This window comes from Linepithema humile, chromosome 6 (assembly GCF_040581485.1).
Source record: "Linepithema humile isolate Giens D197 chromosome 6, Lhum_UNIL_v1.0, whole genome shotgun sequence".
In the NCBI taxonomy this organism is placed as follows: Eukaryota; Metazoa; Arthropoda; class Insecta; order Hymenoptera; family Formicidae; genus Linepithema; species Linepithema humile.
This window is the reverse complement of record NC_090133.1, coordinates 6,224,959-6,239,086: the sequence shown is the minus strand read 5'-3', so window position 1 is coordinate 6,239,086 and position 14,128 is coordinate 6,224,959. Positions and strand designations below refer to the sequence as shown.

Here is a 14,128-nt window from a genome sequence, read left to right as displayed (position 1 = left end):
ATAATTTTTCTGAAAAAAAAATAAAAGATAGTTACGTTTCAAAATAATTTAAAGCGTTTCGCTCTGAACGAGTTCTATTTTTCATTGAAGATATCGAGATGGCTAATCGTCACGGACATACATGTTTGATGATCGCGTGCTATCGGGGTCACGTCAAAATCGCAAAGTTCCTACTCGCCCTGAAAGCAGACGCGAACCGCAAGTCCGTGAAAGGCAATACGGCTCTACATGACTGCGCTGAGAGTGGATCCTTAGAGATACTGAAGGTACTCGTCGAGCACGGTGCACAGATGGACGTCGACTCCTACGGGATGACGCCACTCCTCGCGGCAGCAGTAACAGGTTAAAGCAGAAAGTTCCACGCACCACTCGAAGGTTCCCCTAAGACGGATTATTTTGCTAGCCCAAAACGATCTATTCCGCGACGCTTGAAAGAAGAAGCGAGCGCTGATTAAACGTTCCTATTTTCGCTTCTTCTCTTCCAGGTCACACGCATATCGTCGAATACCTCATAGGCGTTCCGCAATTGTTCAGCAGGAAGGAGCGTATCGACGCGCTGGAGCTGCTCGGGGCTACGTATGTGGACAAAAAAAGGGACATGATAGGCGCTTTACAATTCTGGAAACGAGCCATGGATGAGCGGTAGGTGTCTCAATCATCTCACCAACTATTTCAGAAATTTTATACTTGCTATCTTAAAAATTCTAAGAGTATGTAATTAAAAAAAATATTTTATAAATAAAAAGATACGAATATATACGTTTCATATTGTGTGAAATAAATATCTGATTTAATATATTAACAAATATGTGAAAAGAAAAAAAGTCTACATTGCGTTCTTTTCAGGTATCGAGGAGATGGCCCGGTAATATCGAAACCCGAATCTCCGCCCCCTGTAGCCGCTTACGATTTCGCCCGAGAAGTGACCACACCCGAAGATCTAGACGATCTGCTGGCAGATCCCGATGAGATGCGCATGCAGGCGTTGGTGATTAGAGAACGAATATTAGGTCCGGCTCATCCGGACACGAGCTACTACATCAGGTACCGCGGAGCGGTTTACGCTGACGCGGGTAAATTCTGTCGCTGTATCGAACTGTGGAACTACGCCCTCGACATGCAACAGAGCATGTTGGAGCCGCTGAATCCTATGACGCAGAGCTCTCTATTCAGTTTCACCGAACTATTCAGCTTCATGGTGGGCGAAGAAGGTAGACAAACAGCCAGAGGTCGTCGGGTACCGCCGGTGAAGAGAGAAGACCTCTTGAGAGTCTTCGAGAAGGCTGTAAGAACGAAGAAATCCGATCGTCCGTTCTGCCCGGCATTTGTAAATAGCTAAAATAACCTTGCAGGTTAACGAAGTGGGAAAAGGAAAGCAGCTGTTGGACAAGATGGGCGATCTGGCGTGCGAGCGAGACCTAACTTTCTTAAACAGGGTCCTCGTCATCACCTTGCATTTGGCGTGCTTGTTAACGCGCGAGACCGGGGAGAAAGATAGCGAGGAGTACATCACTTTACACAAGGAAATCTACAAGCTAATCCGAATAAACGCCAAAGGCAAACAGGTGCGCGATGACGTAATTATTACTCAATAAGAATAGAGAAGGTAAAGTAGATCGTCGGTATATCTGTGTCCCCGCTTGATGTACTTTCAGGGCCGCGATGCACTACAGTTGATCCATAGCGAGGACGGTGCGTTGGTCGGCAGGTATCCCACTTGCAAATTCCCTTCACCTCACTTGACCAAGGCCTTGCTGAGAGTAGGCGCGGACGTGGCGGCTAAGGATAACGACGGAAACACGGCTCTTCACTTGGCCGCCCTACTGCGCCCTTGGCAACCGAATCTATCGATCGATCTGCTCAATGCCGGTGCGCATCTTGACGCGGTTAACAAGGACGGTAAAACGTTCGAAATGCTGTTGTGCGACAAGCAACTTTACGACTCGATCCAACCGTTGAGATACACCACACTCGCATGTTTGGCCGCGCGAGTAGTCAAAAGGACGCAGGGGATCAGCAGAGTACCTCATCATCTTCGTGCTTTCGTCGAGATGCACTAGCAATGCCGAGCGGCCGTGAGCGAGCGCGTGTGAGTAACGTGACATCATCGGTAAGACACTGTCGAATGTCTTATCTTAGTCGACTGATTACAAAGGAAATTGATTGACCACGGGAGAGCAATGGTGATAAATTGGGCGTTGACGAACACCCAATTCGTTATTCATTCATTTTAGTATTGAGACTCTCCTTCTTGTATACAAGGTGCCCTATTGGATAATACAGTAAAATATCGGAGAAACATAATGTGCTTCCGGAAAAAAATGTCTTGGATAAAAGTTGGAGGATTTGACGTGAAAGAAGACGATCTAATACTGATCTTCAATTGATTTCTGCAAACATTGATTTTTAAAGTATTTTAAATATTTAATTAAAAAGCTTGCAATCTTTATTATTGTAAGTTATTATAGGCGATAGCGTTTACAATTTTTTTCGGAAATGCATTATTTTCAAAATATTATGGTGGTTTGTTTAAAATAGACATCTTGTAGTGTTTTTTTATTCTCGCATGACTATGAACATGAATAATCCCAAAGAGATCTCTTGATAATTTGTTTTGCAACTCAAGATTTCATAATAATTTTTGCGAAATTATTTATTTGTATTTTCTAACAATTTCTCGCTTGCATTGCTCTCTTTAAATTGAGGTAAGAAAGTTCAGGTGGACTTGGTCGATAAATTTTGATCTCTTTGCTTTTTTGATACTGGTTCGCAATGATATGAAATAAGATGAATAAACTGGACGAGTATTCATCGGCATTACATCACCGTGATAACGTGGAAATATTGAACATTGTGATTTTAATTATTACGAAACTCGGCTAATTAAAAAGGCCTCTCCCTTATACATAAACCCCGCGCAAGCCATATTATTATATATTATATACATACATACCATGTTAAACGCGTAAGCTATAACGTCGACGAGCAACGATTTGTTCAAGACGGCGTTGTGAATTAAAAAAATACTTTGGTGTATAATACGACAGAATTCAATGTTAGACATTTTGTCAACAGTGGACGAGGTTTTGGAACAATGATTATATCAGATGTGCGTGATGGACGATCCGTTGTCTTCCGATAGGTTGATTTCGGTCGCCGTTTAGCACGTCTTTGAGCGGTCGATTCTGTCGGACGTCATCGTTGAACTAGATGTAGCTCGTTCAAAAACCAAAGTCGGGTTTACTCGAAAAAAACTTTACTGTTTTGGCCAAAATCATTTCGATAAATGTCCTTCTGGTGCGATCGATTAAAATACAAAAAAAGAAACACTTGGTCCGTCCGCACATTTCTTCACGTCCATTTGTCACATTATACTAAACTAGCTCGAATATATTGGCCGCGTTCAGCAGAACAACTGCGGAATTGTCGTCTCGTCAACACTTAACGTTGATTTGTTCTAAAAGTAAGAACTAATCACGTTCGATTGCTACTAATTGTAAGCGGTTTGTTCTGCTGGACGCGCTCACTGTCCGATTATAACAGAAATGCTAATTATTTTCATGTCGAACTATTTAATTTCGCATAGTGCAAAGAGAGAATGACAGTACGGACAAAAATTGAGAACGCGGAAGTATTCGATCAGTACTGACGAGATAAATCAATTTGATCGCACCAGTCATTCGATTAGAATCCATATTATTGCCCGCAATCATTTTATTCAGGTCACTTCGTTTTTTTTTTTCCTAACGTAAAACAATATTTACGAATCCTAAACACATTGTATGATAACATCTTCTTTTTCATCGATCGTTTTTTGAATTTTATTTTGTTTCCTTCATTTTGTGAAATGATTCTGATAGCGCTTAGAGATAACATAAATGTATGTCGAATTCAAGTGTGTAACCTTAGAGAAATAACTTTTTACCTTGCTGTATAAATAAAGAGAACATTTGGATTTGTAATAAAAGTTTTCTGATACTGATAAATAGTAAATAGTGAAATTTTACACTTATATGTGTCTATTCTAAATAAACGAATACGAAAACTGCGATACGTTGTGTTGATCTTCTGTTTTGATACATAATCGAAACGCGAATTCCGTGATCCATTTTATCGATCCATTGATGTTTCAATAATGCAACACAACGGCCGGGATTGACACGCATTCATTCGCATAAATCACAAATCTTTGCACTTTCATGTCTTTATTTCAAATGTGATAATCCATACACACATAGACCGTAGAAACGCGTCGCTCTCTACATAATTATATACAAGTATATACAACAAATAAAATGGGCGTGATACTTAAAGTACTTTCTTCTTTCGAGAGGTATTGAATTATGTGCGTCAAACGCGGAACGCACTTCAGTTTGCACCATTTAAAACTAGTTTTTTTTACGAAAAGGCCCCGTATTGCGCAATTTTATACACGTTTCACACGTTTCGTTTGAATACACCCATCTAATCACACCATCGCCATACGATGATAGTATCTTTACACTCAATTCGAAGGCCATTTTATATTGTAAAAGATAGACGAAGTTAAAAAATACAGATGCGATTGAAAGTGTACGACTCGGTCTCTTTACTCTGCGCAAATCACCATTTTCGTAAAACTCTCGACGCCGGTCGTGAATAGATTTCCCTGGAAGAACAACATTTGCGTAAGATGACTGTCCGTCGGCTATTAAAAACTTACCTGACGTCGTCACATCGGAGCGGATGACACTCGATCGGATGACCTGGAAATAATTCAATGATATCCACGTGTTGTATCTATGCTCTAGTGCGATAAAATATTCCTTACAACGATAATCTGCATACTATTATCTTATTCTATTTCATGAAGGAGAAAAAAAAAAGAAAAAAAATGCGTTTCGTCTTCGCAATGCGAGATATTAAATGTTATACACTGCGAGTATACATATGATCACAATAGCGAAAGAGTAACCACTTCCTGGCCCTTAGAATATCGACGAAAGCTGTTAATGCGAAAATGCGACATGAGCACTGATTTTCATCGAATAATAAAAATGCGGTAGCGACAACTCTCGTTGCGTCTCGGAGTCCTGACTAGTGTCAATAATAACGAAAAAAAAGGGGGATAAAACACCACATATCCACGGAGCATGTGAGAATTTATTAGCTGGACGTGAGATTGAGATCTACTAGGTCGTTAAAAAATGCAAATGCGCATTTTCTATCGCGGCCGTGGAATGTCGAGAGAAGCAAAGTTTTACGAGCACTTACCATGGAACCCGCGCGAATTAAAAGTTCTACGAAAAGCGCAACTATCTCGATGCAGATCGGCGCAGAGACACACAAAGAGATACTTGTACGGATACTTCGGAATGAAAAATGCAAATCGTCGACGCGCGTGGAGAAGATTTCGCCGTCCATCGTTTACAAACTTGATACACAAGATCAAACCACACCACGTTAGAGACGACGAGAATCACCCCGTGTTAATCACCCCCTTTCTCGGTCTCACCCCCTTCTATAAAAGTACGTCTCTTATTCTCGTCCGCAGTAAAAAAGTATCGCTAAAAAATTTATCGAAGACGAAGAACACACTTTATGACCAACACCATACACAGATTAGACTCGTGAGCAATCGCTTTCCAATTCTCGCTATTAATAACGGATGAACAGATAAATCGTGCTGCTAATCTGGGCCAGACATCGTCTCTCTTCTCGGAACGCCTTCGGAAAATCGGGGGACGAAAATCATCTGAAAAAGTATCTCACCTGCAATGTGAACGAGCATTTTTTTTTTTTTTTATTCCCCTCTTGCGCAGATTATTGACGTCCCAACGTTGCGGAAGACAATCGGGGGAGCGATCTGTATTTTAAAGACGTGTCAATAAACGAGTGACCTCGTGTCCGCTTAAATGCAGCGCATTTATGGGACATTCTCATCGCGCTGCGTCGCATTTACATGCTAAACTCACTTGACGAGATCCACATCCAAAACGATAGAGCGGCCGCTTATTAAAAAAAAAAAAAAAAATATAAAAATTCACACAATAGCACAGAAATAAAACACAACGAGCAGCATGGTTTTTTTTTTCGTAGTCAAAATGGATTTGGGTTTTATTCAATCACTGTCATGAGATTGTGGTAATACAAGAGTGTTATACAATGCGCAGAATGTTCCTCGAGATCTACATGGCGAGAGAGGGGGGGGAAAAAGTTATGTTTACCAAAAAATAACATCCCGGAAATGCTGTTGCGAATACAATTCGTCCATTGACCCAGAATCAATTCAAATTGTCGTCCCTCAGAATAAAACGAAAGATTAACGAACAACATTTGACGCCGCAGAAAGCTCAACTTACTTTTTGGTAAACATACTACAGTGCATAAAACGCAGAACAATTTAGCCAAATTTGAGATGTAAATTTATCCGATGTTTGTTCGCCGAGATTTCAAAGCGAGTAAACTGAGATGATTTTTCTAACAAATTTATCGTATGTTGCGTTCAGATAGTTAAATCGTTCACGATACAACATAGTTTGAATAGTAACAAAAATAAAGTAATATAAATAACAAAAATGATCCAATCTCGTACAAAAATTGTCTCGACAAAGCGCTACCTCCTGTCAAACACCACGATGTGCCTTATTTTTGTTTATAAAGTGAGAGCGAGCGATGAGAGTCCAACACATAGTTTACGATCTTGTATAGATTGTAAACAAACGTCTCGATAAGCCGCAAACCGGGAATCTTAGCCGTTTGAGCGGAATAGTGAACGTTAAAAGTGCGTTTTCATGATCAAAAAAATTAGCGTTCTACCCCTTGCTTGGCGAACCCAGTCTGCGAATGAGCAGTGTGTCACTTTAGACCGGAACGATGGAGAACCGATCGATCTCTCGTCATATGACAACTAAGAAGTAAAGGCTTACAGACTATAGATTCGCTAGACGCGCTGTAAATAACCTACACACTGAAAAGAAACCTACTGACTTACAGTAAGATCGTCGTGAAACCTAAGCCTAAACAACTAAACTATCGCTAGAAAAAAGACTGATTTAAGAAGTGAACAATTAGTAAAGACTTCCACTGTAAAAAGGAACGATAATTTCGTGATAAACAATACAAGAATTGAAAAGTTGAGAGAGTAGAGAGAAGGGGTGTGGAGAGGGTGATCGTCAGTAGTCGACACGACCGTTTCAACGTTGAGCAGCCACCATACGAACACGACTTGCTGATCTTCCAAAGATAGATACTTCTCATTCACTGTCCTAAGTTCTGCCACACAACTCTAGGATGAATTTCGAGTATTGTCACCAGGAGTAGAACAATCCTGCAGACGACACACAAACACCCAGCTTCCTCACACTGCGTCAATAAGTTAAGTGGTTAAGCATCGCATTTTCGACCATATGATCTTTTCTATTAACGTTACCTTGAATCCCTCCCAGGTGTCTCACGGCTCTTAATATAAGCGCACGTCGATGGTTCTGCCGTCGATGCGCGATCGATTCATCATCGCTAATCGTATTTATTAAGGAAAATTTATACGCACAACCTTCTTTTTTTCCTAATCACGATTAGCTGACTGTTTTTTTAATTTTATACGTCGGTTAATAACTCAACAATATAAAATCGAAAAATAAAAATGATCAGCGTTGCCGAGTATTTTTTTTTTATATTGTTTTGAAAAGGATACTCACAGCACGTTCAGCATCCCATTCAGATGCAAATCGTACCATGCCCATTTCGGCACCTCGCATTTCTGCGAATTTTACCTCTCCGGCGTCCTGGAACTTGTCGCGCAGCATCTGCCAAGTCGTATTAGGAGGTAACTGTAACGAAAGAACAGTGGTTAAATATCAAGTAACGAGCAGGAGTAAAGAAAAAGACACAATAGAATGAAAGTACATTGCCGATGAGGATGGTGTCGGATGGTATCGGTCGTGAGCCGTTTGAGTTCTGTCGGTTGCTGCCGCCACTTTGGCCTTGATTCCCAGAGAAACCGCCGCCACCGCCGCCAGAAACACGATCGCCATCGCCTCTGTTAAATCCGCCGTCGAAATCTCTGCTGCTGCCGCCGAAGTTAGAACCGCCAAAGGCGTTGTTACTGCCGAATCCTATGTCGTTGTCCAATTTGGATAATCCACGCGGCGCGAATGAATTGTTTCCCTGACCACCGGCCAGAGACGCCTGCAGGCTACTTAAACCACCGACGCCGCCGCCAAAGTTATTCAAGTTTGACGCCAATTCGTTCGTCAATGAAGAATTCAGCAATGAACTAGTAGTCAGATTGGCACCCAAACCGGCACCGGCGAGGCTGGCTTGTAAAGCCGCAGCATTAGTGTTCGACAGTGCTGACGCTGCAAGCAAACGATATCTCGGTTATTTAAAACAAAACTTAATTTATCTACAAGTGCAGACACGCGACTCACCTAATTGCGCAGGCACAACGTTGTTTAAACCGGCGCCAAAAGCGCCAGCGGCTAAGACGGGCGCTGAAATTGGATTCACCACCGGTGGATTATTTGCTTGTACATTGGGAATGTTTCTGGCCACATCTAACAATCTGTTACCACCAGCGCCGAGTCCCATGCCGATTCCCTTTAAACCTAATTTACAAAGCAAATTTATTTATAAGAACACTACAGATAAATTGAGCGCAACTCTTGCAAATTGATGAATATGCAAGCACCTTCTGGCAATTTGGGTGGCATGTCAGGTTCATTGGCTCTGTCAAGTCTAACAGTCATACGTCTGTCGTATAACTGTTGATTGTGAAGCATTGAAATAGCCTGTACCGACTCAACTGGATGATCATATTCCACGACGCCGAAACCTCTTGATTTACCATCCTTATCTTTTCCCAATTCAACATGCAATACTTTTCCAGCCAACTTAAAAACTTCGAGCAACTTCTTTTCATCAACTTTATAATCCAACTGAAAAGATAAATAAGACGTGCACTTTGTCAACCCATAATTACTTGTTATATCTTTAAAGTGTACTCATGGTATACTAACATTTGCAACAAAAACTCTCGTGACCAAAGGACCATTGATACCTAAAGATTCCAAGAACTGTGTACTGAGACCGTAGGTATTTCCAAACTTATTATCACCGCCGCCGCCACCACCACCACCGCCACCACCGCCACCACCACCGCCGCCGCCGCCGCCACCACCACCGCCTCCGCCGCCACCGCCTCCTGCACTACTGGGTGCGGACATATTTTGTCTTCCACCGCCCTGCGGCCTAGGAGGATCTCTGAATCTGTCATCTCGATTTCTATCGTTATTACGACCTGTGGTCAAACGACCATACTTGTCGCGTTCTACATCAAAATCCTACAAAATGCGTAAAAATATGTTAAATAAAGTTCAGTCAAAATAAAATTTTCAAGCAGAGAAATATTGTAAAATATGTTGATGTTACTGAAAAAAATTGTGATTAGAGAACTTTACGTTTACCTCTTTGACAACAAGCTTTCTCCCTTTGATATCATATCGATGCATCTTTTCCACTGCTATCTTCACTGAATCTGAGTCTTCAAATTCCACTATGCCACATCCTCTGGGTTTATCATTTTCATCTGTGAAAAGCTCTACATGAGCTACCTTGCCAACCTCAGTTCTGAACAGATCTTTAAGATCTTGCCAACGAAAATCATAAGGAATATTTGATACATAGATTCTTCTGTCACAAGCTTTTCTGCGATCATTTCTGTCTCTGCTGCGATCACGGCTGGCAGAATTCATACGATTTGGTCTATCTGATCTCCGATTACGATCACGCTCTCTGCTTCTGTCTCTATCATCATTATTTGGTGACTGACTACTGCAATTGTGTACAGAAAATAATATAATATATATGGTAATTATAATTAACATTATAATATTGCAAAACATAAGCCATATGACAAGAACAAGTTGTTATATCATTAGAAAGAATTTTATGAATAAAGGGTTAAAACAACCCTTTCATATTTTGCAATTTACGATAACACAGTTGTACGATCACTATATTGCAGAGTGTTAAATAGAAAATATACAGAAATATATCTTATTTATCATAAAACAAAATATTACGAGATTAAAGTCGGGAAATACATCTTGAATCCTGTTGCATGCGTGTAACTAGCTCCGCTTTTGCACAAGTGATTAATAAAGAAATCTGTCATGCGATCAATCCGCCTCACACACAAAATATTCTACTTACTCTTCCGTCTTTATCATTGTCAGAAACCGGTTTCCGCTAAACTCAGAATGCAAATCGTACAAAATAGTCGTAAAAAGTATTATCGCATATACACCGAGCGTCGTATAAAATGGCCGTTCCAGGAAGTAACAGGAAACAACGTTCCGATGCAAGAGGCAGGAAGTCGCGAGCGATCGCGTCGGACGCAAACTGAATTTCGAAATACAGCAAAAATTTTGAAATATTTACCATCGATCGATACTTATTACGATGTCGAAATGTAATGCACTTCCGCTACGCGACGCCTCGTGCTAACTTCCGCTCTCGATCATCGCAGCAGAAGACATCGCCACCACAAGCGCCACCAATCGCTGCGTGATTCTTTCAGCTGTTTTCGGTACGCGCTCCATCTGATGTGCTGCCACTGTGAGCAACCAACGTAATCCCTGCGCGAACAGAACGTAATCATCAACGCGAACGAGACGCACATAACTTTTTGCATCAATCATCGCCAGCGATGGCAGCCCAGTGGATTCGCACAGCAGTAAGTAGGCGCTGAGTCGCGCCGTCCACGAAATTCTCGCGGAATCACCGTGTGTAACAACCATCCTGTTCGCCTCTACGTCCTTCCAGCTCCGAGCAAGGTTAGAACTCCTCGCGAATTGCATCGCACGTACGATCCTCCGTCTCGCTTTTGCCGTTGCTGCTCTCTCGCATCATCTCTTTCTCTCCTTTTCTCTCTATGCATCTATGTATCTCTACTCGCGATATAGCTCTATGTTCTAATTCCGTACTATTCCCCGTTTCCCTCCTCGGCGATTCTGTTCTCTCCGCTGAGAAACCGGAGATTCTTAATCAGTACAATTTAGTGTGAGTTCATCCGTTTGAAATGATCTCCACGATCGTTAAGATCCATTTTCGCGCACATGGTGGCGGGAAAAATGGACTCATTGAAATTCTCTCGCTTGCAATCATTTTATATCATATGTCAATACTAACAGATTTCTCCGAAGCTCGCCGGTGCGCGGCTTTACAGCAGCAAAGTACACAAATGCACCCTTATCCCTGGAGATGGCATTGGACCAGAAATCTCAGTTGCTGTACAAAAGATCTTCGATGCTGCCAAGGTAAGATATATTCATATTTTGATGAATGTAACAAAACTGATTCCTGATTCCTTGATTCCTCACAGTTGCTGCTGTGCATTTAATTTATGAAATAATTGTCACTCTACAAGGTGACCTAACAGGTTCTAACCTCAAAGTGTTAATTTTAATCTTGTAGGAGTAAGTTGCTCCAATTATAGTTTAATTCAATGTATTACTTCTCATTATAGCTCTAATAGTGAATTGTCAATAAAATTTCTGCAATGTGGATTTTGCATAGCTAGAAAGAATTAACTTGGATCGTTTTGTGTTTTCAAATTTGTACAGTTTTAAAATTTCACTTTTCTTCTGTCAAATGTTTCCTTAGGATTTAAAATATCGATTTTGAATGTTAAATATTTGTGCTTGCAATTTGATTCAATTTGGTTTACTTCTTATCGAGATGTTCTTCTAATATTGTGACCTATCAAGATTCAACATGTTAAAAGAACATATTAAGAGACATATTTCAAATGTATAAAGAATTTTATTATCTGTTGTTTATTTTCTCTACTGAGAATTCACAAAATTAGGAAAAAATATTTTTGTAGCGAATAAAAACATTTTTTCAGTTTACAATAATCAGAAAGGTTGAATTGCATAACACATGATTACCTCATAACACCTTTTGACACATGTGTCCACACTTGATATTCTTATCCAGATATTTATTATGACTACAATGTATCTCTTTTTCATCCAACAAACTTTTTTTATTTTTATTTTTGTAATAATTTTTTCTATATCTAAAGTAATTTGTATATACTATTGTATATAATGTGTTTGTATATATATATAATTTTTTTCTATATCTAAAATAACAGGTACCCATAGAATGGGAATCAGTTGATGTAACACCAGTGAAGGGTCCAGATGGCAAGTTTGGCATACCACAAGCAGCCATTGACTCCGTGAATAGGAATAAAATTGGTTTGAAAGGACCCCTAATGACTCCAATAGGGAAAGGTCACAGATCTCTCAATCTTGCACTCAGAAAGTAAGCCCGTTGTAATCTTTGTGCAGTCAAGCGTAGCTTAAATTTGTTTCGACGAGATATGTGAGAATGTTTAAATCCACTTTAAAAATAAACCATGATTACATAATCTTAATGTCTTGATAAATACAAGCAATTGCTTTGAATGTTTCATACTTTATCTTCTCTGAAGTAACATAGACGTCTTACTTATCTGCTTGTAAATATTTACAGGGAGTTCAACTTGTACGCAAATGTGCGACCGTGTCGATCCTTGGAAGGTTACAAGACTTTATACGACAATGTTGATGTCGTCACTATCAGAGAGAATACGGAGGGCGAATACTCGGGTATAGAGCATGAAATAGTAGAAGGTGTTGTACAGTCTATTAAATTAATTACGGAGGAGGCGTCCCGTAGAGTAGCTGAATTTGCTTTCCAATACGCCACGGACAATAGTAGGAAAAAGGTGCGGCTGAACAGATCTGACAAACAGCAAAGTGTCACGGCAAGCATTTGACCAAGTAAATTGACTAAAATCTATTTGCAGGTCACTGCTGTACATAAAGCGAATATCATGAGGATGTCGGACGGCTTGTTTCTGAGATGTTGTCGGGAGGCTGCGCAGAAGTTCCCGTCCGTTAAATTCGAGGAAAGATACTTGGACACAGTCTGCTTAAACATGGTGCAAGACCCAGGCCAGTACGATGTGCTCGTCATGCCTAACTTGTACGGTGATATCTTATCCGATATGTGCGCCGGACTCGTTGGAGGACTCGGTCTCACACCGAGCGGAAATATAGGTCTGAACGGGGCCTTGTTCGAATCGGTACGGCAGTTCATTAACCCAAATAAATTTTGCATTAACTTTAGATATCAATCTTTGTGTAATAAAAACGTAATTTACATTGTACAGGTGCACGGAACGGCACCAGATATTGCTGGCCAGGATAAGGCAAATCCCACGGCGCTGCTACTCTCCGCAGTAATGATGCTAAAGCACATGGGATTGACTAGCCATGCAAAAATCATCGAACATGCCGCTTACGATACCATCAAGGAAGCGAAGTATCTGACTGGTGATTTAGGTGGTAGCGCAAAATGTAGCGAGTACACTGACGAAATTTGCAAAAAAGTTTCCGCGCAAACCAAATAAAAGGCAGACATCGTTAATCTAGACCTCAACTGCCAAATACTCGTAGGGTTCGTGCGCTCGCGTTGTACGAGTTGCTATTTTCTACCGTACACAGTCTCACATGTAAATTCAACGTAAATTTGCGATCGGATTTGAATATTCAGGTCATGTTTTGAGTATTCTCCTATTTGTCCACATGTATAATAAGTAGTAGAAATGTTTTAGGATATATTCCCTCGATTTAGTTCATTACAGGCATGATTTGACTTGATTTGAACGATCCACCCGGAACAGCAGTTTAGTTCGTTTCGTGTTTATTCGTTAAATGCGTCACCATCTCTGTTAATTGCAACGACTGAGCATGTTTCTGTATACATCCGTCGTAATGTATCGTTAAACCTGTTCAGAGCAAAGTCTTAGTAGATTATTGTAAAGATTAGTCATGTACATTAAATTAGTAGGAAATGCTGTACCATAATTTTAAATAATATTGTTACGCGAGGTGTACATCCTATAGTAAGAGGACGAAGCATAGATTGAGATTTCGAAATCGCGCAGTATTACAAATGAATAAAAGTTATAAAACTGACGTCTATTTCTCTCTCGCATTATCTGAAATATCCTCAACTAATTAGAGATCCCTATCATTCCCTGTTTGATTTTAAGAATCCACAAATTACTTTTAGAAAAGATTTTACGTTG

At 40.5% G+C, this 14,128-nt stretch overlaps 3 protein-coding genes across 8 annotated transcripts in view; 2 read left to right on the top strand and 1 right to left on the bottom strand.

The window, feature by feature from the left end:
- The window catches only part of LOC105678290 (protein fem-1 homolog CG6966), a 28,201-nt gene extending 24,150 nt beyond the window's left edge, over positions 1–4,051 (top strand). For all 3 annotated transcript variants that reach the window (XM_012377492.2, XM_012377493.2, XM_067356528.1), the window contains 5 exons: positions 91–342; positions 486–642; positions 847–1,285; positions 1,353–1,565; positions 1,656–4,051. In XM_012377492.2, the coding sequence (XP_012232915.1) occupies positions 91–342; positions 486–642; positions 847–1,285; positions 1,353–1,565; positions 1,656–2,060 (1,466 nt within the window). In that variant the 3' untranslated portion in view covers positions 2,061–4,051. The remainder of the gene's footprint in view (positions 1–90; positions 343–485; positions 643–846; positions 1,286–1,352; positions 1,566–1,655) is intronic.
- Positions 4,052–4,188: 137 nt separating this feature from the next.
- Positions 4,189–10,354, bottom strand: rump (rumpelstiltskin). 4 transcript variants are annotated; one of them, XM_012377497.2, is made up of 9 exons: positions 10,195–10,354; positions 9,447–9,813; positions 9,000–9,323; positions 8,672–8,918; positions 8,412–8,588; positions 7,888–8,339; positions 7,676–7,811; positions 7,412–7,497; positions 4,189–7,344 (listed from the first exon to the last, which is right to left on the bottom strand). In XM_012377497.2, the coding sequence occupies exons 1-8, from the start codon at positions 10,209–10,211 to the stop codon at positions 7,442–7,444; spliced, it is 1,776 nt and encodes a 591-aa protein (XP_012232920.1). In that variant the 5' UTR covers positions 10,212–10,354; the 3' UTR covers positions 4,189–7,344; positions 7,412–7,441. The 4 variants fall into 4 exon arrangements, with proteins under 4 accessions (XP_012232920.1, XP_012232917.1, XP_012232919.1 ...); XM_012377494.2 differs by having other exon boundaries at positions 10,065–10,206; XM_012377496.2 differs by having other exon boundaries at positions 4,189–7,309; positions 10,065–10,206.
- Positions 10,355–10,528: 174 nt separating this feature from the next.
- Positions 10,529–14,015, top strand: Idh3a (isocitrate dehydrogenase [NAD] subunit alpha, mitochondrial). Its single transcript, XM_012377498.2, has 6 exons — positions 10,529–10,717; positions 11,175–11,300; positions 12,143–12,315; positions 12,526–12,760; positions 12,842–13,120; positions 13,208–14,015. Exons 1-6 carry the CDS (start codon positions 10,691–10,693, stop codon positions 13,445–13,447), a joined length of 1,080 nt encoding a protein of 359 aa, XP_012232921.1. The 5' UTR covers positions 10,529–10,690; the 3' UTR covers positions 13,448–14,015.
- Positions 14,016–14,128: the final 113 nt, after the last annotated feature.

Bases quoted from the DNA above. Each gene is read 5' to 3' on its own strand.
- rump (XM_012377494.2), bottom strand. From the start codon at position 10,156: ATGACAGATTTCTTTATTAATCACTTGTGCAAAAGCGGAGCTAGTTAC. The intron at 8,919-8,999 runs GTTAGTATACCA...TTATCTTTTCAG, and splicing joins CGAGAGTTTTTGTTGCAAAT to TTGGATTATAAAGTTGATGA. The intron at 7,498-7,675 runs GTATCCTTTTCA...AAATACGATTAG, and splicing joins GGATGCTGAACGTGCTGTGA to CGATGATGAATCGATCGCGC.
- Idh3a (XM_012377498.2), top strand. From the start codon at position 10,691: ATGGCAGCCCAGTGGATTCGCACAGCA. The intron at 11,301-12,142 runs GTAAGATATATT...CTAAAATAACAG, and splicing joins AGATCTTCGATGCTGCCAAG to GTACCCATAGAATGGGAATC. The intron at 12,316-12,525 runs GTAAGCCCGTTG...AAATATTTACAG, and splicing joins CTCAATCTTGCACTCAGAAA to GGAGTTCAACTTGTACGCAA.